The following is a 23318-nucleotide window of genomic DNA, read 5'->3' on the forward strand; positions in this document are numbered from 1 at the left end:
ACATTTTGAGTAGAACTGAAGTGATACATCGATTGGATGTGGAGTAAGCAGACAGAGTTAGGTGTTAGGTAGGAGAGCTTAGAGTAAGGGGCCATGTCTACTGGATTGCACCATAGACCTGGAGACAAGTGATGACTCCATCTGAATGTAGGACTGCTGACTTAGCGTACTTCCAGTGGACCTGGGTATGAGATTTTAGTCTGGTTCTAGTCCTGGCACGTTTGCATGTTTGTCCCCATTTTTTTCTTTAATTACTTTACTAACTATGGCTATGCACCTGGAACTTGTACCTGGTAACACCCTGGAAGCTGTTTTCCTTTGGGCCACCTTGGGAAGCTCCTTCAGGAGTGAGGGGACAGAAGGAAGGATGGATATAGCATGGTTACTGATAGCCTTGTAATTGCCTCTGTGCAACTACCTCTCCCTGCAAAAGAGGTAGAAGGAACAGAAAGCACGGGTGCCATCTCACTGCTTGCTCCCTGCGACATCATCACTACTTCTGGTAGTTTCTCCCTGCAAATCTAGACATTGGAATGTGCCTCCCTTTTAGGAGAAACATGCCTCAATGTCAGGACTGTCTCAGAACCCACATGAGGGTGTTGACCACTTTCCCTCAAATTGACCCTGATTCTGTTTGACAGTGTTTGTGAAGGTTGGCAACCATTGACTACTGTGACCCTCAGTTTCTGCCCATTTATGTGTATGCAGGGAGGAGAGGCAGAGGGGCACACAGGGGGGCTAGAACCTCACACATTACTTCTAAGATTTGTCCATCTCACAATCTGTTCTGGTGGAGCTGTAGGAATCTTCCTGCTCTTGCTGCTGACAGTGAAGCTGAGTAGAGAGCTCTCTAGTCACTTTAAAAATGTGTTACTGGGGAGGTGCTATGATAGGGCTGAAAAGGTCTAGTCTTGGGGTCCAGAGAGACCTAAATTCTAGTCCTGCTTTATATATGGGTTTCTTGGGCAATTTATCCCCTATCTGCTTCAGATTCCCTACCTATAAGGAGATAATACCACTGGCATGTGGGGTTGTTAAAGAATTAAATAAACCTGGGCATGGTGGCGCATACCTGTAATTCTAGTACTTGGGAGACTGAGGCAGAAGGATCATGAATTTGAGGCTGGCCTGGTGGCCTGGGTTACATAATGAGATCCTGTCTCAAAAAATAAACAAAAAAAAAAAAGAAGAGGAAGAACTACTCAGTAGTTATGAACTACTCAGCATAATGCCTGGGACATACTGAATGATTATTCAATAAGTGATAAAGATATATCTAAAATTTAACATCTTACCTGGAGCATGGTGGTACTTGCCTGTAATCCCAGGTACTTGGGAGCCAGGGATTGAGAGGATCACAGTTTGAGGTCAGTTTAGGCAGAAAGTTAACAAGACCCCCATCTCAACAAAGTGGGGCATGGTGATGAACGTCTGTAGTCCCAGCTATGCAGGAAGCATAGGTAGGAGGATCGCTGTCAAAGGCCAGCCCAGGCAGAAATGCAAGAGTCTATCTGAAAAATAACCGAAAAAGGGCTAGAGACATGACTCATGTAGTAGAGCTCTTGACTAGCAAATGTGAGGCCCCAAATTCATTCCCTAGTATCACTAAAAATAAGTAAAATGTAGCATATTTGTTGCCATCTCACTGCCTTCCCTAGATAGAGCTTTGTGGTTTTAAACAGATTTGCCATAATGCAAGGGCCAGAAGGCCTTGCCCTCCACTAACCCAGTGATTTGTTACACTAACTCTGGTTTCCTCCTCCTTTCTTACACTCTCTTCCAGTTCTGTTTGATTCTAGAGCTGCTTTTCTCCTGTTTATGCTTTACCCTTCTTAGAATCTGGTGTGTGTTACACTTCATCTGCAGACCAAGAAGGTAACAATCCTGTGTTCCCACAAACCCTCATAAAAAGCTTGCATCTTTGAGATTGACTAGACCAAACTTGGACTCACACTAACCTTAGCCCCTTTGGGAGAAAGCTATACTGTATGCCCATTTCTTTGGACTGGAGAATTTCTGCCCAGTGACTGTGGCTGTTTCATAACTCCAGGCTCCAGGACAGAAAGGAGTTTGCCAACAGTTAGGCTTTGAAAATAGCTGGTACTGTGTTGTTTTGGTTTTGCCTCTATCTTCTCGGGGGCTTGTTGGGTGGAAGGTCAGAGCAGCTGGGACCAACGTTGAGAAATAGTTTAGAAAAAGCTGGAATGGGAATGGGAGGACAATGGTAGTACTCAAATGCAGACTCTACTTTGAGAACAGGGTTGTTGTCCTTTTTTATTCTTATTGAAATGGCTTTCTTCCTTCATACCCTTTAGGAGGGGAAGACAAAAATAGGAAGGATTGACTCAGACCAGGAACAGGACATTGGTAAGTGACAGTATGTATAGATCTGATACTTAGGACGGTAATTTGTGCATGAACGGTTTCTTCAGGTCAATCTTTGCAGTACCAAGAGTTTGTTTCTCTTCCTGCTGCTAGGCTTTGGGTCTGGGGCATGGGTGGAAGAAAATTACAAGTGGGAGAATTTCAGCTCCCATGGTTGCAGGTGGTGGTTCTTCCTCTCTTGTGATGGGAGATCTTCCAGATAATGGGTTCTGATACCATAGAAAGACTGAAGGACATGTTTCCCTGGAATGTCTCCCCACCCAAGTGTCCGCCACCTCTTCTGCAGTCCTGCAGGGTCAGTGGATTGAGAGAGACCACTGCACAATCACCAGTGCCTGTGGGGTTGTTATTCTCCAGCCGACCCAAGGGGCACGTTGCACAGTCAATGGCCACGAGGTCACCACGTCCTGCAGGCTGACCCAAGGTAGGACCATCTACTGTCCTGTTACACCAAAATGAGTGATGGATCAGCAGACTTTAAAAATGAGTCACCCAGAGATCTGAAGGTTTCCTAAAATGATCCTCTTTATTTGAGGACCTGAAAATAGAGAATAACTAAAATTTGTGCCTGTAATTCTTAACTCTGTCTTTAAGATGGTCTCCGAACCTTAATTTCCTCATCCATAAAATGAAGATAATAGTAGGATCATTGGGTAGATTGGATAAGCCCTATCCTTGTGAGGTTCTTAACAGTGGGCTTGATAGTAAAGACACGTTGTCATTATTGCTGTCACTACTATTATTAATCTGTCTTTTGAAACTGAGCTTAGATTCCCAGTCTATAAAGTTTCTCGGGTACTCTACCTGGAATTCATCTTGCTTTCTGTTAGGGAACAGTAACCCCTCCTCTTGAGTTTATTACTTCAATATGTATGCTGTGAGATATATAATTAATGCATATCAACTCAGCAAAATTATCCACTTGTTGAGGGCATGACTTCATCTCACAGAACGGTGTCCTGAGAAAGTGTATACTCAAAACATGGTCTCCTGATTGAACTCTCATTTGTCTCTGCAATGCAGGAGCTGTCATCACTCTGGGAAAGGCACAGAAGTTCCGGTTCAACCACCCAGCAGAGGCTGCTCTCCTGCGGCAGCGAAGGCAGGTTAGTGTGGCTGTGACTTCTAGGCTGCTACTGGCTTTGCTCTTTCTTCTTCTTAGGGGAGAAGCTTGAGCTTCATCCTGTCTGTTGGGTTTAGGGTGATAACAGTCTTAATGTGCTTTCTTTCTTTTTTCCAGATTGGAGAGGCTGTTGGTAGCGGTGGCTCTTTGGAATGGTTGGACTTGGCCAGAAACGTCACTGCCTCCAGGCAGAGTCTCTGCCCTGTGGTTTGGAAGGAAAGGTGAGAAACAGCTGCTGGTATTGGCATGGTGCCTCCTCTTGTTTGCTTCTTAGTCCTTTACAACATGGAGCAGGGAGCTGACTAGTGTAGCAGCAAGTTCTCCATTGATCCTGGTCTGAATCCACTTGGGAGTGTTACAGGTTGAATACGAAATGTCCCCCCACAGGATCATGTGTTGAAGGCTTTGTCCCCAAATGATGGTGCTATTTTGGTGTTTTGTTTTTTTGTTTGGCAGCGCCGGTATTTGAACTCAGGGCCTCATGCTTGCTGGACAGGTGCTCTACCACTTGAGCCATTCTACCAGCAATGGTACTATTTTGGGAGGTTCTGGAAACTTTGGGAAATGGAGCCCAACTGAAGGAAATAGGTCTCTGGGTTATGTCCTTGTGGGCTATATTTGTTCCCAGGCTCCTCTCTGTCCCTCTTTCTGCTTCCTGTCCATGTGATGTGAGATGCTTTGTTGGATCACATGCTTCCTGCCATGATGTTCAGCCTCAGCTCAGGGCAATAGCAGCAGAAACCAGCTAACCATGGCCTGAAACCTCTGAAACTGTGAACCAAAAAAAAATCCCTCCTCAAGTTGTTTCTCTCAGGTATTTGTCACAGTGACTAAAAAACTGACTACCATAGAAAATGATGTGATAATGCAGAGTTAGCTACTGAGTTTGTAGTTGACTGGTAGGTAGTCTTGGCCCTCACTCATTTCCTGCTTGGTATTTCAACTTTCTCATCACTGAAAGAGATAAACCACTTGATATTCCTATGGCTACTTTCCACATTGTCAAAATTTAACTGAAGTACTTGCAGAAGTCTTTGCTCCTTCTTAGCCCACCTCCTGCATTCCCCTTTAAATCCCGGCCTTCATGTGCATTAGCTCTCTGAATGTCAGCTAGCCTCCAGAACCATATGGCTTCATCTTGAGTTTTTAAGATAGTATGTGACTGAGAACCTTTTTTTTTTCTTTTGTCTCATAATCAAAACTTCAGAATGCATAAGAGTAGCAGGAACTACAGGAACAGTAAGAAAATATCTTGGAGTTCTACCATCATTCCTGCTTCACCTGCATTATAACTTTAAAGCATTGAGTCAGTTTTATATGTGATTGATGGTAACTACTTTTCTACTTCATAGTCATGTGTCATCCATTTCCACATAGAATCCCCTCTCCAGGCCTAGATGTCTGTGTTTAATACTGGCAATAATTCTGTTGCTATAATACAAAGTGACCTCTGCCTTCACAATTTCCTATAGGAAATTTCACTAGGGGTTCATTGCCGATGAGATCATTGGTGTTGGGAGACTGCTGAGCACCTTGGGTACAGGGTTCTCTGCACGTTCTAATGCCCTTGGTCCCTAGAGAGTCCAGATGGTCTTTCCTCTGGCCAGCAGCATTTGAAGACAGATGAAGACATCTTAGGTTGGTAGTGAGGGATGTTGGATTGAGGATCAAGGAGGAGCATGAACAACAGGCACATCATCACAGGAGAGCTTCTCATGGTTGAAGGGTGCGGCACAGAGGCTTAAGGGCAAGTGATCCTAGGGTCTGTTGTCTGAGGGTCCTGTGGAGTGAAGATGGAAGAGATGACTCAGGGTGAAGAGTATGTCAAGACCAAGGAAGACTCAGGACTGAGGCTGAAGCTTTGTTTTGTCAGAGTGGCCCTCCCTTTTTGTAGTGAAGTCATGGAAAGAGGCAAGGCTTTAGTAAGGTTTTTATTGGGAAGATGCATTGAAGATCTGGTTTTCCCACAATTCAGAGGTATACAAAGAGAACACTGCTTGGGCTGAGGTCATGACTCAAGTGGTAGAGCATCTGTCTAGTGAGCATGAGGCACTAGTTCAAACCCTAGTACTGCCAAAAAAAAAAAAAAAAAAAAGAAAGAAAGAAAAGAACAATTTAAAGAGCCATGGATATAGAAGAGATACATTGGAATTGGATAAAACTGATTCACATCTTGCCTTGTGACAAAAGCTATGTGTCTTTAGGCAGGTCACTGAACCTCTGAGTTTCCTCTAAAGTAGGGATCCTGGGATAAGTTTTCAGAGCAAGTGCTTGGACACAGTACTGACACCACCATGGTCCTCATCATGGGGATGAGCTGCCAGGAAGCTGCCTCACTTTCTTTCCTGTCCTCCTGACTCAGCCAGCTGACCCTTCCTACCAGAGTGTGGTGTGGTCTCTTCCTACCTCTGTGTGTGTGCGCACGTGTGCACATGTGTACACACACGGGCATGTTTCGTAGTCAGGCACTCTGTTTGAGCCATTCCCCCAGCCCTCTAACTGCCTTTTAAAAGTCATCTAGGGTGCTCCATTCTCACATAACCTTTTAGTTAACACTAAGAATGTGCTCTTTCATTCAGAGGACAGAGAAGGATTTCAGAATCAAGGCCTCTCCCACCCTCTGCCTCCCCCATTCAATACCAGCTCTAGGAGTCTAGGCTGGTCTGGTCCTATCTAGCTACCATAGCCAGCATCTGTGTGCCATCCCCTAGTTGGTGTGGTATGGTACTCAAGCCAAGGAGCCAGAGAGAAGAACCTATAAGAGTAGACACAAATGCGTGTTTGTCATCTGGGTTCCCAGTTTGGATTTGTGGCAGTGTTTCCATGAGAGTCTCTCCTTCTGCTCTGGGTAGGCTTGGCTCCAAGACCCCTCTGGTTCTAAGCTTTCTTTTTCCTCTCTTATCTCTCAAAGAGCATTCATGAGAGCTGGAGCTGACTCTAGAGCTAGAAGAAATTGGCCATTCTGCCTTCCTTTTCTCAAGCAGTGATCTGGACCAGAGAGGAATTTGTCCTTGAAAACCATTGCCTGTGTTCTTGGCATTTTCCCATTTGGAATTTTGGGGGTTTAACTAAGGTTAAGCTAGAACCTGGGAGGTATTGTTGCTGCTGCCACTGCTTCCCAGTAAGCAGATGCTGCTGGATTCTGCAGAAGCTTCCAGACCATGAAGTAATAGGAAGGGGCTGCCAGAGAGGAAAATGGAGGGAGCAGTAGATGCCTGGCAAGCAGGTGACCACGCAGTGGCTGAGGGATGCCGGAGCCACCCAAGATGAAGGGCTAAAGAAGTCCCTTGGCTGGCAAGTAATGAAGACTTGCCCTTGATAATATACCCAGACATGCAGCATCAGATTGGTATTTTCTTTTTCCCCTGCTTTCTGAGAACTTGACTGATGTGCTTAGCAGAGGAGCCTTTCTGACTGACCCTGTATGACATCTCAGGTGAATGAGCTGTGTTGGTAGCAATCACCCTGAGAGCTTCTCCCTGCAGGTCTTATTGCTGTGAAGGACTCTGTTGTGGCAGCTGTCTTTCCTCGAGGAAGGGCAGAGGGAGCTTTTGTAGGAAGAAGCAAATTGTAAACCCAAGGTTGGGGAGACTGCCAGAGAAGGAAACTGAGTAATTTCAAGGAATTCAGAATACAGATCTCTTCCCTGCCTCTTGTATCTGGTGTTCTGTGGGTCTTAACTGACTTTGTCTAGAATCCACTGATGGGCTTGTGTTTGTAACTCAGCTATTTCTGTGGCCAAAGTTTGGAGCAATAATACAGGCATGATACATAAGTACATACATACACACACGAACACACATATTTAATATACTATCTATTATATAAATAGATATTATCTATATCTATCATACTTTATATCTGTATAATGTTTTCATTAACTGTTTTTTCTGTTTGTTTGGCATTAACTGGTTTTCCATAGCAGTTGCTATGCCTAGCCACCTGCTTCATGTGTATTATGTTCTTTTTTGTATGTTCTACTGTGTATATTTGGTCTTTTTCCTATGCTAGTCAGCACATGTCTTTCCCTGAACACACTTGCTCAAATGCCTGGGCCTTGGACCCATTACACATTGAATCATCTATCTCATAGTCACATTCCCAGGGAAGACACTGGTTGTCAGTTCCCCTAGCCCTGTTCAATCTGTACCACCCATCCATCCTTCACTGACCTCCTAAGAGTGCATTACACAATCATAATTTCCTCTGTGACAAGGGAGTGTGAACTTTTCTCTGTAAAGCTAGATAGTATTGTAGGGATTGTGAGCCATGTGGCTTCTGCCACAACTACTCAACTTTGCCAGTGTGGCTGTGTTCCAATAAAACTTTATTTACACGTACAGGGAGTAAACGAAATTTGACTCCCAGTAGTATGTGGACCTCTTCTTTAATTCTTCTTGATTTCATTCTAAAATTTAGAGAGGTGTGTTTGTCAGCTTTGTGTTACTGTGACAAAATACCTGAAACGACTTTAAAAAAGGAGAGGTCTGTTTTGACTCAGTGTTTGAGGTTTCAGTCCATAGTCTGTTGTCCTGTTGCTTTTGGACCTGTGGCAGTGCAGTACTTGAGAAAGGAAACCTTCACTTTTTGATAGCAAAAAGAGACAAACGAGTAGCCAGGGTTCTGATAATGTCCTTCCAAGACATATCCCAATGACCTAACTTCCTTCCACTAGGTCCCTCCTCCTGAAGGTTCTACCTCTTCTCAGTAGTGGCAGGGGATGAGGACCAGTCCTTCAACATCTAGGCCATTGTGGATATTTAGGATCCAAACTACAGCAAGTGGTATTCTAAAAAGAGTTGAATTCCTTAGAACATATGCTCTGTATTACCTGAGACTTGGCTTCAGCACCAAGCCAAGAGGCAGGCTTCCAGTGTGTCATTTTGGGAGTGTAGTAAGGGCTGAGAGCTGAAAAGCAGGCCTAATTCTGGCTTTTTGTTTCTCCATTTCTCCCATGGTAGAATCTGACTCTTCCCCAGCTACTCTCCACCTGTCTCCACCCTGGAGTGCATTTTAAGTTATTTAAAACAAATTTTTTTAACCTATTTTATCTATTTATTTTTTGTGGTACTGGGGTTTGAACTCAGGGCCTGCACCTTGAGCCACCCCACCAGCCCTTTTTTTGATGGGGTTTTCTATTTGCCTGGGGTGGCTTTGAACCTTGATCCTCCTGATCTCTCCCTCCTGAGTAGCTAGCATTGTAGGCGTGAGCCACCAGTGCCCGGATGTTTGTTTATTTTTTAGACAAAGTCTTGTAGTGTTGTGTAGACTGGTCTTAAACTCTTGGGCTCAAGCAATCCTCCTGCCTCAGCCTCTTGAACAACTGGGGCTACCGGTGTTTATCACCATGCAAGGTTTCATGCAACTGTCTGCTTTTAGAAGCCTGAATGACAGGGAAGGAGATACCTGAGAAAACAGCACTTGAAGTCCTTACGTAGACTTTTTTTTTTTTTTTTTATGGTGCTGGGGTTTGAATTCAGGGTCTCATGCTTTCTAGGCAGATGCTGTACCACCTGAGCCACTCCTCCAGCCCTACGTTCTTACATAGAGAACCAAGTGTGACCCAGGCAAAGGTCAGCATGCAGGTAGTAGCTGTCAGTTTTCAGAGAATGTCTCTGATTCATCTATGATCATACAGGAACCTGGTCACAGTGTAAAGCATCACTGAAATGTAGAATTCTTTGAAAATGGTTTATTATGGTAAACTTAAAAACAAATTATCCACTTATGGTTAATGATATCCATATTGACTTTCCCCCACCTCTTCCTGTCACTAAACCAATCCATGACATATTTCACCAGTAAACACCTCAGAATACATCTGTGAAAGGTATGGCAGAGTCTAAAACTCTCAAGCCTTATTCCAGAGCTCCTTCACTGAAAATAGCCCTTGAGTGGAGACCAGCTCTCCTCTGGTTCTTCTGCCACAGACACAGGTGTATGGCTGCCTATACATTTTCTTTTCAGCACCACCAGTCGCTTCTTTTTTTTTTTTTTTTTTTTTTTCTGTCAGTACTGAGGTTTGAACTCACAATCTCATGCTTGCTAAGCAGGCGCTCTACCACTTGAGTCACTCTACCAGCTCTTTTTTGTGTTAGGTATTTTTTAGATAGGGGCTTGCAAACTATTTGCTTGGGCTGACTTTGAACCATAATCCTTCTAATCTCAGCCTTCTGGGTAGCTAGGATTATAGGTGTGAGCCACCACCTCTTACTACTGGATTATAGAATTCTGTATCAAGGGGCGAAGACACAGTGGTACTTCCTGAACATGGAGGAGAGAGCTTCCCTTCCCAATGTTTCTGAGCTTTTGCTGTACACAGTATTTCCCCAAGATTTTTAGCAAAGTCCTTTTATTCTTTCTTAAATTAAAGGACAAAGATTCTGGATATAGCAAATTTTTTATATCTTTTTAAAATATCTACTTTATTTCCCTCATGACTTCCTTAGCCAAAATGAATTATTTCTACTAAACCCATAGCTCTAAGAATACACTAATGACTATTGCTCCCTCCTGTACTGTGACATCATGAGCTGCCTATGACACCATACCTGTTTGTCCTAAACTGCCAGAAGTCTAAAGCTCTGTCTACCCTGTTGAATTCAGGAGCTCTCTCAGAGGGACGCAGACTGCCATCAATTTGTCCTGAGTTTGTTTTGCTCGGGTGACCACGAACCCTTTTATAACAGGAGAGTGCTGGAAGAACAGTGTGACAAGGATCTCCAGCCACCAAGGGATGGGGAGACATCCCACAGAGCTCAGATTCAGCAACAGCGGTGCTGTGTGGAGGATTTGAGGCAACAGATCCTACGAGGACAGATTAGAGCTGAGAAGGAACTGGAATTCCACCAGGCTCGCATCTGCCAGCAGATTAAAGACAGTAAGTGTCCACCACTTGAGGTGTCTGCCTCACCGAATTGCTCCAATTTCATGTTTCCACAGCCTTCTGTATTCTCTTTCTTTTGTTTTCTTTGTGATATGATGGAATCTTGGCTATTAGGGGTTCTCTCCATTCTTTTAGAGATGAGAGGGTCTTATAAGGGGGCTGGAAGTATGAAGAAAGCTGACTTCTTCATGGCCCCTCAGAGTGAGGAACCTCCTACTCACTCCTTCTCACTGGCACATTTGCCCATACTTTTCTGCCCAGCATGTGCCCATTGTTGTGCTAAAGCCTAGGGTCTTCATTCCCTGAGGGTAAGGAGGTCTTGTAGTCTTCGCTGTACCACATCTCCCTAGCCAGCCCTTTTCACACAGCTCCAGCCCTGGCTGGAGTCCAGGCAACCACAGGCAGAGAGGGAGGTGCTGACCTTTCTGAGTGTTTTGGTTCCCAGACCATCAGTGGCTGCTCAGAGAAGAGACCTGGCTGGCCAGATTACAGGAGCAGCAGCAAGAAGACGACCGTGGAGAAGGGAAAGAACTTGAGGCCTCTGTAGCACCTGATGCTTGGCTTCAGACGGACCTTGAGCCTCTGCCATCCCGACTGGTCCAAAGCCAGAAGAGGGTGGTGCAGCTGCAGCTTCTGCGGAGACACGCTCTTCGGGCAGCTGAGCGGCACATCCGGCAGAAAAAGGTCTTGTTCCAGCTGGAGAGAATCATCAAGAAGCAGAGGCTGCTAGAGGCCAAGAGGAGGCTGGAGCAACTCAGGGCATTGTGCTGGCTTCAGGATGGCAGTGCCCCCAGGACTCCATGCCAGGTCCCCAGCTCTAATGCTGCAGGCCCAGGGCCTCAGCATAGAAGCAAATGGACAAGTTGCAGTTCTTCAAGCCTCCAAAGGCTCTGCAGCAAGCACTTGCCCCAGCTACACAGGTACAGCCGCTTTGGTCACCTGGGAGCACTTGGCTAGAGTGTTCTTTACTCCCAGTGCCTCACTTCCTTCAGTCTGTGAAGCGGGGAAATGTGTTTGTTCCTCCCTTCCTCTCAACTGTCTCCCCTTCTGCCTTTTCTTCTTCTGTTTATCTTTCCAGATTCAGGCTTCTCCTTCCCCCTCAGAGTAGCAGCACTTGCTTCCTGCTGATACCTTCTGAGTAAGGATCTCAGCCTCATCTTCACCTGTTCTTTAGACTCTCTGCATTTCCTTATATGTCCTACCACCACCTCAGTCTCATCCTGTCTCAAACCAGACTTCTTTCTTCTCACACACTGCCTCCCTCTCCCTCCCTACTACATGCAGTGAGCTTCCTGGCCCCACCTCCACCTAGTGAGTGAGCTAGCTTTCTGACTCCTAGGTTCACATTATTATACAGGTTTTTCCTATTTCTCTTCCCTTTCACTCTCTGCTGTCATGGGGAGGCCATGTTTTCCCACAGAGCAGAGGCCTGTGTCCTAGTCCTCTGTATCCTTAAGGTCTAACACCGGGCTTTGCCCACTATGTCCATTTCTGCTAGTTTGCTTACACCTCTGGTCTTCAGAGTACAAGGCAGCTTTTTTTTTTTTTTTTTTTGCCATACTAGTGTTTGAATTCCGGGCCTACACCTTGAGCCATTCCATCAGCCCTTTTTTGTTATGGAGTATTGCAGACTGTTTGCCCTGGCTGGCTTTGAACTGCAATTCTTCTGATATCTCCCTCCTGAGTAGCTGGAATTACAGACATGAGCCACCAGTGCCTGGGCTAGACAGGGTTTTTTTTTAAAAAAAACTTTTTATTTGGGAAAATTTTCAAACATAAACAAAATTGAGAGACTGGTATACATATCATCCACATTCAGAAGTTACCAAGCTTCACCACACTTGCTTTTTCTCCCCAAGTATTTTAAAACATCATGTCATTTCAACTCTACATCTTTAAGTATGCACTTCTAAAAAAATATGGACTAGTCTAATAACTACTCTGTCATTATCATACCTACCAAAATTAAGATTACTTGATATAAACTAAAACCTGGATTATATTCAAATTTCTCAAATCACTTGAAAAAAATCTCTATTTCCAGTTGGTTTTTCAAATCAAGATCCAAATAGGATTTACATAATTTCTGTGACTATTATGCCTTTGTTTCCTGTAATCATTCTTTTTAATTTTTTTTTGTGGTACTGGGTTTTGAACTCAGGGCCTTCACCTTGAGCCACTCCACCAGTCCTTATTTTTTTGTGATGGTTTTTTTCAAGATAGGGTCTCATGAACTATTTGCCCGGGCTGGCTTCGAACTACATACGATCCTCCTGATCTCTGCCTCCTGATTAGCTAGGATTACATGTGTGAGCCACTGGCACCTGGTTTAAATTTTTATTTCATCATATCATTTATTTGCTAAAGAAAGTGGGTCAGTTCTGTAGAATGCAACACTTTCTAGATTTATCTGTTTGATTCCTCGTAGTATCATTTAAATTGTTGCTTTTTTCTCACATTGCCTATTAACTGAAAGTTTTCCCTAAAGGTATGAGTAGATTCAGTTCAACTTTTTTATAAGAAAGAAGTTGAGCCACAGGGTGTATGTGGGACTTCTTGGAGAGCCAGAGCTATAGTTCAGTTTCCTTTTGTACCCATAGAGCTTTTCTCTGACTCTATAAACTGTGGGACAGATTGACATCAGCCTGGTTTTTTAATGTCTTTAAGAGCAAACTAAGTAGAACTTCATACATCTTCTGTCAGCAGGAAGTAGGGGACTTCTTACCTTTTCTGAGGTTTTCCTTGTTTCCACAGTGTTTTACTGAATTCGGATCCTTCCACCATGTTACCACCTATGCCTGACCTAACTCACCAAGTACCAGAGAAAACACCATCCGCAGATCCTGTGTACAGGCCTGCTTCCTACACCCTAAGAACAGGACATCTGTGCAGGAACAGCCTCCGACTCCAGTCCTCAGGCCAGGGGCAGCTCTGCCCAGCAAGGGGAGCCTCAACCAGGAAGGCAGCCTGCACTCCAGGGACCTGCCACACTGTGAGCAACCACGAGTCTGTTGACAGCCAGAAAATGCAGACCAGGGGTATGCAACCCTGTCAGGTGGTGTCTCAGGGCTTAGTATCCATGTACCAGCTAGTTAACAAGCTAAAGCCAAGGGATGGACCCAGGACCCTTGCCCCTACCACCCAGACCAGAAGGATTATGGGACTAGCAGCCTATGGCAACACACAAACTGGATGGAGAAAAGAATGGAACCTTGGGATCCACAAGGTTGCTAAGAGAGCCAGTTGTCATTCCCTTTGTTCCCATGGACCCAAGCAGGCAGCCAGGTGTGGAAAAGCAGCATTTCAGGCAGAATCCAAACCACCTCCTTCAAGCAGGGCATTAAAAAGGCATCAGAAGGCACTGGCAGTTAGGGTCAGAGACATTGCCAAGTTCTCTCATGGCAGTTCTTTGAAGAGACAACACAGTTTAGGGGATCCAGTTGCCATGACTTCACTCACAGATTTCAGCCCTGTAGTGGTTAGTGCAAGAGAAAAAGACAATGACTTATCAGACACAGGTAGCAATTACTCAGTGGATTCTCTCTCTCATGTCTATGCTGAAGTCCCAATGGAGCCACCAAAGTCAGAAAACCTTCAGGGAAAATGGGGTCTCACAGAGCTAGAGAACTCTGAAAGTGATAACAGCCAGATATCTGAGGATTCGCTGGCTGACAAGGGGTACCAAAGCCCAAAAGAAAGAGTAGGGGGCATTTACCCCATCAACAACCAGGGCCACCCAAGGAACAGAACTACAGCCCCTGTGAGGGGCTTCACCACACTGTCAGACAGTGACCCACATGCTCACAGGACCTTTTCCTTGGATAGCCTGGTTGGTGCTGAGGAAGAAGTGGGAGAAGATCAGCAAGAGGAGACTTTCCTTGGCTCAGCTGATGAGTTGCCTGCAGAGGCTTTTTGGCGCCATCCAAGCTCCAACTTGCCTGTAACAGACCAGGAGGCAAAATGCAGGCCTGGTCCCATCCACCACACAACAGAAGCAAGGCTGAATGCCATCCTGCCAGTGAGCAGTAGCAGTTCATTTTACCTCAGTCCTCACTCCCAGCCCCATTGTGAGCACTCTGAATTAGAGGCAGCTACATGCTACTCTGGACAGGCCAGCTCTCTCCAAGGCCTGCAGCTTTCACAAGAGAGCCCACTGCTGTCCACGGATTCCTGGTTTTCCTGTGACTCTAAGATCAATCCTAGTCCCCCAGGAATAACAGGTTCTTTATGTCCAAGTCCTGATGTTCAGGAAGTTCACTCTTGTGGTGAGGAGAGGCCTGGATACAGGCTAAATGTAGAAGAGCTAAAGCCACCAGGTGCAGAAACAGTCCTGCCACACTGCTCCAAACTGCCCCGAGCCAGCATGGAGCCACCCTGTTATGCAAAAGATGTATACACAGCCTCTGCTTCTGATACATCCAAGCTATCAGTTTGTGGAGTTCAAAGGCTTCTTTATCCAGGAGCTCATGGCATCTTTCAGGGCAGAGGGATCCCTGACTTAACTCAAGAGGGCAGCTCTGAAGTTTACCACTATTCTGGTATACCGAGTGTGCTAGCTGCCTCTGCCACCTCATTCACTCATGTAGGCAGCATTCATGGAAGGGACTGGACTGCCCTTCAGCAAAAGTATCTTCTTGAACTCTCCCATCCTGTTTTAGAGGTTGTAGGAGAGCCCAGGCCAGCTTCTCCCTGCCTTGAGGAAGACTCTAGTTCCATGGCCAAAGCTCCTGGTAAAGAAAGAAATACTCAGTTGCCAGTCGACCCTAGGGTTTCTAGCAATGTGGATTTCAACAACTCTCCAGTTCATCTATCCAAAATCAGGCATTTGAGAGCAGAGAAAAATCAAGACAGTTCAAGTACCAAGTTTGAAAGTGCTTCTGATTTCATTAGCACTAGTGAGAAAGAGGCAAGTTATAGTGGAGCTTATTCAGCAGACATAGAATCATTGGCTTCTGAATCTACAAATGTACAGATCTATGCAGTGGAGAACAAGGTACCAGATTCCGTGATAGAAGCATGTGAGGTCAAACCAGAAGAGTGCTTTCAGGGAAACAGGAAACCTGGACTGATGACTTCCTCTGATGAGTGTTTCTTACAGAACAATGCTTGTTACAAAAATGTCACTATAGCCACCAAAGCAAGCCAAGCTCCTCTTGGGAAAAATAGTGCAGTTCAGCCTGGACAATCAAGTCATAGCAGTCACTATCCCCTACAGGAAGAGAAGGAAGATCATCAGGAGAGCTCTAAGGAAGTAGTTGGAAGACACACAAATGTTTCCTTTGCCTATGCATCAGGTCCAGAGCTATACCTTCACTCTGCTCCCTGGAATTCTCTCCCGTCTTCTCTACAGCCACCCCCCTTGGAAACATTCTATGTAACCAAAAGCAGGGATGCTCTGACAGAAACTGCCTTAGAGATTCCAGCTTGCAGAGAAATACGGGTACCATCACCACCTCCCAGGGAAGCCTGGGGCTTTGGTCACACCTTCCAAGTCCTTGAACAAGCTTATTTGAAGAGTAATTTGTCAGACCTGTCACAAAGCCAGAAGTCCAAGATTGCCTCATCTCAACAGGTGACAGCAGAGAGGCCAGTTGATTTGGGTATGAGGAAAGCTATTGGAGAACCAGGAGAATGCCTTGGAAATATTAAGGAAGAAAACCATAAATCTATTTATTTTTTTGCTCAGAACAGTCAGTTTCTCCCTTCTGCCAGTACAAATGTAGGTGAATTTGAAAGTCAAGTTGGCATTTTAAATAAAAAGCCTGGTTGTCTAGCATGTACGGAGGGAGAAATGGCTGCTGCACGGTCCCATTGCAGTGTTTCCTTAGACAGCTCTGGGTCTGGGAAGTCTATCTTTTATATTTGTGACTCTGAGGCAGGTGGGAAAGAAGAGCAGGATCAGAATGCAGTCCTGCCGCAAATCCAGGCCTGCAATACAGAGAGACATCTTCCTTCTGGAGCCAGGGCTGATTTCATCTGTAAAACCAACTTAGGCCTTGAGAAGGACCTGACAGGGAAAACTGCTGATTCTTTGAAGTCCAGATCAGCCTATCTCAGAGTAAGTAGGCCTGTGATCAGGGCTGAGAGTCCTACCCACAAGTGGCAAAGGAAGAATGAAGCCAAGCTTCTTGGAGAAAGTCTTCATCCCAAAGTCAGCCCAGAAGAGTTTAAGTTTCCAGGGACAGAGTCTGCTTGTGAAAGACTGCAGTCAATTACGTGTGCTCAGGAAAGAAACCCCAGTGAATGCAAGGGTGCTGGGGGGTCACAAGAAATGATAAACTCCAAAAAAGAACCTTTGGAGAAGAAACAGAAAAAAAGAGTTAATAATGCTGATGAAATGGCTAAGCTAATGAAGAGTGTAATGCAACTGGAGAATGGCATCTTAGAAATTGAATCTGAGCAGAATAAGTGGCTTCATGCTTCTCACACACAAGGAGTCAGTAAGGAGTTTGTGTTCCAGGACCAAAAGGACCAGGAGAGGGTTGGTCATATCCTGAGGACAGGTAGCTCTGGAAACCATTCATCCTTCAAGGACCAACTGTCTTCCCCAAGACAGACAGATTATGTTATCTTTTGTGACGGTGAAACTGGAAAAATGGAGGTTCACAGTCCCCAGGTCCAGAAAAGCACTAAAAGCCCTTTAATAGCCTGGGAATGTGCACAAGAGGGTCAGTCTCTGAGAGATCACGCCCACTCAGCTGAATTAGACAGACCCTCCAGTGACACGCGTGATTCTTTGGGGAATGATTCAGCTCATACTTCTCTTCATCCGAGAAAAATGAAAACATTGGCTAGAACTCTACTGTTGCAATCCAGACCAGAGGGATCTTCTGAGAAGGATGGCAATCTGGCAAAAGCATCAGCAAACCAAAAAGAGCAGCCTTGGGCCTTGGGAAGTCTTGAGGAAATAGAGACCATAAAAAATTTTCAGGAAAGTCAAGCCACTGAACACATGAGTAGTATTTCAGAGCAAGAAGACCCAGCAGCTCAAGGTAGAGTTGAAGAAATGGCCATGCAAAGGGGAGGGAGCCTACAGGAAGAAAATAACACAGCTTTGTTGACTGATTGGTCTTCTGGTCAAAGCCAGCAAAATGTGGGCACATTTTTCAGTCAAGAGGCTAGCTCTCCATTACTGAACCAGACAGACTCCTCTTCAGCAACTTCTCACCAAGACCTAAACAGTTCTTTGCCCTCAGTTTCTCCAAGGCTACCAAGAAACTGTCTTCATGCCTTTGACACTATAGACATTTCTTCAGTTGACTGTGATCCCACAGTATTGAAAATTCGTAACAGTCCCCTGGTAAGTGGAGTAGAATGTCAGGACGAGAGCCCTCAGGGACGTGTTGGAGGAGGCTCCTCCACTGTACACACTGTTTGGTGTGAGTCTGTGATGCCCATGGGATCTGATGTTCAGTCTGTTATACCGAAGAGCATTCCAGTGGGGACAGTGGACTGGATAACAGCAAGCACCAGCCCTCATGACCAAGGAGAGGACCTCAGAATCACTTCAATGGGTTTGAATACCCCGGAAGGTTTTGATTCTGAAGCTGAGGTAGCTGTCCAAAAAGAAGTAAGCACCCATTCCTTAACTAGGGTCTCTGGGCAACTTGAAAAGAAGGTCAGCTTCCTCTTGGAAGAGGATATCGACCGAGGCAAGGAGATAAGTCAGGAGGAAGAGGAGGAGGCCGAGGACCAACAACCTACCAGCAGCACTTGCTTAGCACTTGTTTCCCTTCCAAGGGTGCCTGATGCAGAAACCATGCTGTCGCAGTCCTCCCTCCATGCATCCATGTGCCTGGCTATCTTGCAAGAAATCAGACAGGCAACAGCCCAGAGAAAGCAGCTTACTGACTTTGTGACTGAGGGAACAGCTTATTGTGAAACTTCATTAAAACCTGAATGTTTTTTAGGGGCTACTGGCAGACCTCAATGGCAAATGGACCAGTTAGAAGTGTCAGACAGGCCTAGGAATGAGGGTGGAGCACAGGGATCACATGAGCCATCGCTGTCTGCATCAAGACATCTGTTAGTTGATGAAAGGAGACCCCAGGCCACACCTGTCTGTGCAGACAGCTTTCGACCTCTGCCCCATCCTGAAACTGACAAAGGGCCATGGCATCCTTCACAGGCTTCCTCTCACACTGCCTCTGATCAAGACAAACGACCTTACTCAGGAGAACTAAGACATCTCATGGAAGCAAGTGAGCAGTTTGTGGGTCAATCTAGTTCTGAAGTCACAGAGATAAAGAAAGAAACACCCAGAATACCTTCCTCTGCTGATACTTTGACTTCAGACAGGCCTCTTTCTTCACCAGTGGTAGAGGGGGACAGGAGGACGGGATTGGAGAAGGTAGTGTCTGCCTTACCTTCTCAGACCCCTTGCTATGATCCTGAGGGGGTTCTATTTGGACAAAGTCAGGTAGCCACATGGGGGAAGACCATGGAAGACATGTCCCCTGGCAGTCAGTACAGCAGCCTAAGGCACCAGGAATTTAAAAATCTAGATACCATGTATGGAGGAGGCTCAGGTAACTTCTTAGTGACTGCCCAGGGAGGAAAAACAACCCATTTTGAAAGTCAATCTGTGATTTGTGTTGTTCACAATTCTGCAAGCCTCTCAAGGCCTAAGGAAGACCATGTCTATTGCCCTGAGGCTTCTACTGGCTTAGAAGACGGCAGGTCAAGTCCAAAACAACATGCTATTCTGGCTGGAGCTCCAAGAAAGGTTGACCTAGAAGTTCCCACATGGCAACACGTGAAGTGGAAGGAGAGTATTGGGTCTGGGTTGGCAGAAGCCTGCAGGACCAGCAGCAAAACTCCCAGGCCAACTCCATTGCCAAAGCAAAGACCTAGCTCAGATCCTAGGGGAGTTATGGAGGAGGCCCCGTGCCAACACCCAAAGGAGGCTTTAGATTACCTCATCTTCTCTGGGAACACTGAAACTAGCAGGCCCTTTGGCTCCTCCAGGAGGGAAGAAGACAGCAGGTCTCTTCCTTGCCAACAACTGTGCAATTATCAACCCATTGCTACTCATCCTTCCACTTTGCTGTGTTACAGAGATGGTGAACTGAGGAATGGGACTTCCAAGGTTGACCCACCCCACTACTCACCTTTCATAGTGCCTTCCAGGGCCTGTGAAATGGATGAGATAGGAGAGAGCCCTTCCACAGAACGTCACTTGCTCTTGGCACATGGCCTTGAGCACAAAGGTGTTCATGTGGAACTTGAACCAATGAGCAGTAGCCACACTCTTGAGCCACCCACTGGAGTTGCTGCCCTATCTCTAGCTGGAGGCTGCAGTTCCCCTTCCACCCCTGGTGTGAGGACAAGTTTCCTCACCCACTCAGCTGCTGATAGAAGCTTGAGGTCAGTGAGGAGTCCTGAGAAAAAGGTGACTGAGAAAGCCAGCACTGAACTTGAGGCTGTCCTTTTCCCTGAAGTCATGATCTCTGAGCCATTGAGGACTTCAAAGGATTGCTCTGTAGGTGGCCAGAGTGCACCGGCATCTCAAACTAAGCCAGAACCACCTGCAACAACTAAGGGACCACGCAGCCTGAATTTAAGAGAAGGGTCTGTTGAGAGCGAGCTGGTGGCAGAGACACAGCATAGATATTTAGAAAATGCCATTAGACACCTTTCAAAAAAGACACAGCCTTCCACTGAGTCCACAGGTCACAGTTGCTCAGATTCCAAAGCCAGGTTTCTAGCTAGGTTAAAACGTGTCTGCAGTCCTCAGCCTGACAATTCCTGGGAGGAGGAAGAAGAAGAGCAACAGAAAGACCAAACTTTGGGAGGTGATGAAGCCCCTGCCCAGGGTAGCAATCCCCCACCCTCTGATGAAGAAGACTTGGATGGCTGTCAGATGAGTGGTGCTAGAGAAGGGGAAGTGGCTGTGACCAAGTCTCCTGGGTCCCAGACTTTCTTTTCAGGGTTTAAGGACCCAGCTCCTGTGTCCTTGGAGCAAAGTGAAGCACCACAGCCTGCTGCCCAGAGGCCTGGCCAGCCCTGCTCTGATAGGGAGCAGCCGGCTCCCCACCAGAGGTGCTGTCTTCCTGTGATTGCAATTTTCTCTGGCTCCAAACCCTCCAAGTCTTCCCCTAGACCGCAGTTCTCCGTGGTCAGCTCATCTCGGTCTCTTAAGGAACTCAACTTGAGTGTAGAGCCTCCTCCTTCTACAGACGAGGATGCACAGGGGCCTAACAGACTGTGGAGCCCACATCTCAGGGACTGTTCAGGAAAATCAGTTGCAAGAACATGTCTGAGGTCTGAGGACTGTAATCAGAAATCTTCATCGAATTTGGACACTAGCCCTGCTGATTACAGGCCCCTGAAACCTGCCACCCCTCCTTACCCAACGTCTCCTGCTCTCTCATGCATGCCAACCCCTGATTTCATGACCAGCTGGATTTCTGGCACTTTGGAACAGGCCCAGCAAAGAAAGCCAGAGAAATTGGGTGTCCAGGTTAGGCCAGATCATTGGTGCTCTCAGCTGGACAAAGGAATGTTGCACATTGGCTCCAGTGACATCAATCCCTATGTCTTGCCCTGGTCTCCAGCGGGGTCTTCATGCATTGGCTGGAAGCAGTATGTGTTTGGCAGTGCAGTTGATGTCTCCTGGAGCCAAAAGCACCATGGCCTGATACCATCAAATGTGGCCCAGTGCTCCAGCATGGACCATTGCCTAGAAGGCCAGAACTCAGCATTCCACTCCCACCTCAGCATCTATGCCAAAACCCGGGATCTGTCAAACACACGCAGCAGCATTGAGAATGCCCGAAGTTCAAATGAGGCTGGGGAAGTGTGGCATTCCTCATTTGCCTTAAGGGAACCCCACATCCTGACTGGCCCTCAAGGGGTAGACCCCACTTCAGGTACTGACAGAAGACCCCACTTTCAGGACCCCAGTGATGAAGCTAGCTGCACCAAGAGTGAGCTCCCACTGGCAGAAGGAAGTTCTGCAGGTCCTGTGGATGAGATTGTGCTTCTGTACCCATCAGAGGCAGGCTGCCGTATGGAACAGGCTAGGATAAACACCTTGGAGCAGGGCACGCAGACCCTGGGCACTGACGTCTCTGCTCAGCCTGTCTCCAGTGTTGTGTCAGCCTGTGACCTGGCCGCCTGGACCAGCATGCACAATCTGTCTCTCCATCTCTCACAGCTCCTGCACAGCACCTCAGAGCTACTTGGCACTCTCTCCCAGCCAAGTGTAGTCCAAAAGGAGGAGAACACCAAGAGTGATACCTCAGATGAGGCCGCACAGGCCCTTAGAATGGACGGTGCTACTCAGACAACTGTGGATGAGGGAAGCCAGACTGACCTGGCTTCAGCCCTTCTCCCCCTCCACGTGCCAGAGATCAAACCACAGGAAGTCAATGTGATCCTTGAAGTGCTGGGCTCAGGTATCGAGCCCCTGTCTCTAGAAAAGGACCATGTCCCAGAGGCACTTCAGAAGAGAGAAGCAGAGGAATCAGCACAGAAAATGACCTTGCCTCCAGATCTTCATGAGGAAAGCACCCCCTGTGGCCTGCAGAGTCCTCCAACGCCCTCATCCCACTTGAGGGTTGAGAAAGCCCGTCTTGGGCAGAGCATCCCTTCTGAGAGCCCCCCAGCTTCTCCTGATGCTACCCTGCCTCCCAGCTCCCAGCCAGAGCAATCCTCCTGCATGGTGGTCAATAACCCCAGCATCCCTCACTCACCAGGGTTGTTTTTTGATACTTCAGAGTCTACCTGGGACCCTGGCATCCAGAAGAAGCTGGGCCCCTTGGGGGCCTTGTTGGTGGACCGGGCCTCCTCCCCAATTCTCACCCTCAGGGCTGGCACCCAAGAGTCAGGTCCCCCCCTACATGCTTGGATTCCCTCAGCTCTGCCTCTTGAAGACCACCCGAAGCTTGACTTTAGTCTAGACCTTGCTCTACGTGCCCCCAAACCTCCAATGGATAGTTATTCTCAAAGTATAGACGTGTCATGTGGCTCCCAGAAAGTTGAGTCTGGAGGTAGAGGAGGCGTGAGTCCCTTAGAAAGGAGTGCTGAGAGCTTACTCCTGGAGGCGAGCTCCCCATGTACCCCCCTACAGAGCACCAGAATCCAAGTTAGTTTCTCAGGGGAATCCCCTCAGCAGCTTCAGCCCAGGACGGCCACCAGGGTCCAAAAAAGACTGCCGCCTCCACCACTGAGGCACAGGAGCTTGAGGCTGGCTGATAGCTTTGTGCCTGAAGTGGCAGCTTCCTCAGAGCATGGCTCACTGAGCAGTAGAGGGCCAAGTCGATGGCAGGGCAGGCTGGAAAGTGGGAGTGAAAGTGTAGCATCTATGGTGGAGCCACAAACCACTCTAGACCTCTCCTCTTCGTGGAGAGGCCTCCAGCCCCTTAGCCCCTGCTCTGTCTCTCACCTGGCCGACACTGCAGGGCTTCGAGCTTCTACCTTGGGCCCACCTGAGGCTGGACAACTTGAAGGGCTACTGTGCCCCAGTTCCCCAGTGTGCATGGCCCCTGAGCCCCAGCATCATAGCCTGAGAGACCTTCCACTGCATAACAAATTTAGTAACTGGGGTGGGGTTCATGATGGCTCTCCTGGGGGGCTGGGTGTAAGTAAAGATCTCAATGCTGGAGAGCAGAGACAAAGGCCTCCGCAACCTCCCAACAACCTGGATCCTGAGTGGTCCCGCAGGGAGCAGATCCCCCTGCACGTTGGGGTCCAGAAGCCCTCACTCAGCATAGAACTCACGGAAGCAAAACTGCATCGTGGCTTCGGGGAGGCGGATGCCCTTCTGCAGGTGCTGCAGACTGGGATGGGGGAGGCACTTGCTCCTGATGAACCTGAACCTGTGACATTCACCTGGAAAGAGCTGTATTCCCGGTGAGCTCTGCAGCCTGGTAGGCAAGGGGTGGGCCAAGAGGGAGGAGAACATGAGAAAGCTAGCAGCGG

General features: G+C 47.1%; 1 protein-coding gene across 11 annotated transcripts in view; it reads left to right on the forward strand.

The window, feature by feature from the left end:
* The window catches only part of Stard9 (StAR related lipid transfer domain containing 9), a 108030-nt gene that overhangs the window by 74476 nt on the left and 10236 nt on the right, over positions 1-23318 (forward strand). For all 11 annotated transcript variants that reach the window (XM_074065756.1, XM_074065757.1, XM_074065759.1 and 8 more), the window contains 7 exons: positions 2316-2367; positions 2672-2809; positions 3409-3491; positions 3626-3729; positions 10198-10388; positions 10840-11314; positions 13149-23249. In XM_074065756.1, coding sequence (XP_073921857.1) covers positions 2316-2367; positions 2672-2809; positions 3409-3491; positions 3626-3729; positions 10198-10388; positions 10840-11314; positions 13149-23249 — 11144 coding nt within the window. The remainder of the gene's footprint in view (positions 1-2315; positions 2368-2671; positions 2810-3408; positions 3492-3625; positions 3730-10197; positions 10389-10839; positions 11315-13148; positions 23250-23318) is intronic.

The sequence above is a fragment of the Castor canadensis genome, chromosome 2 (genome assembly GCF_047511655.1).
Source record: "Castor canadensis chromosome 2, mCasCan1.hap1v2, whole genome shotgun sequence".
Lineage (NCBI taxonomy): Eukaryota > Metazoa > Chordata > Mammalia > Rodentia > Castoridae > Castor > Castor canadensis.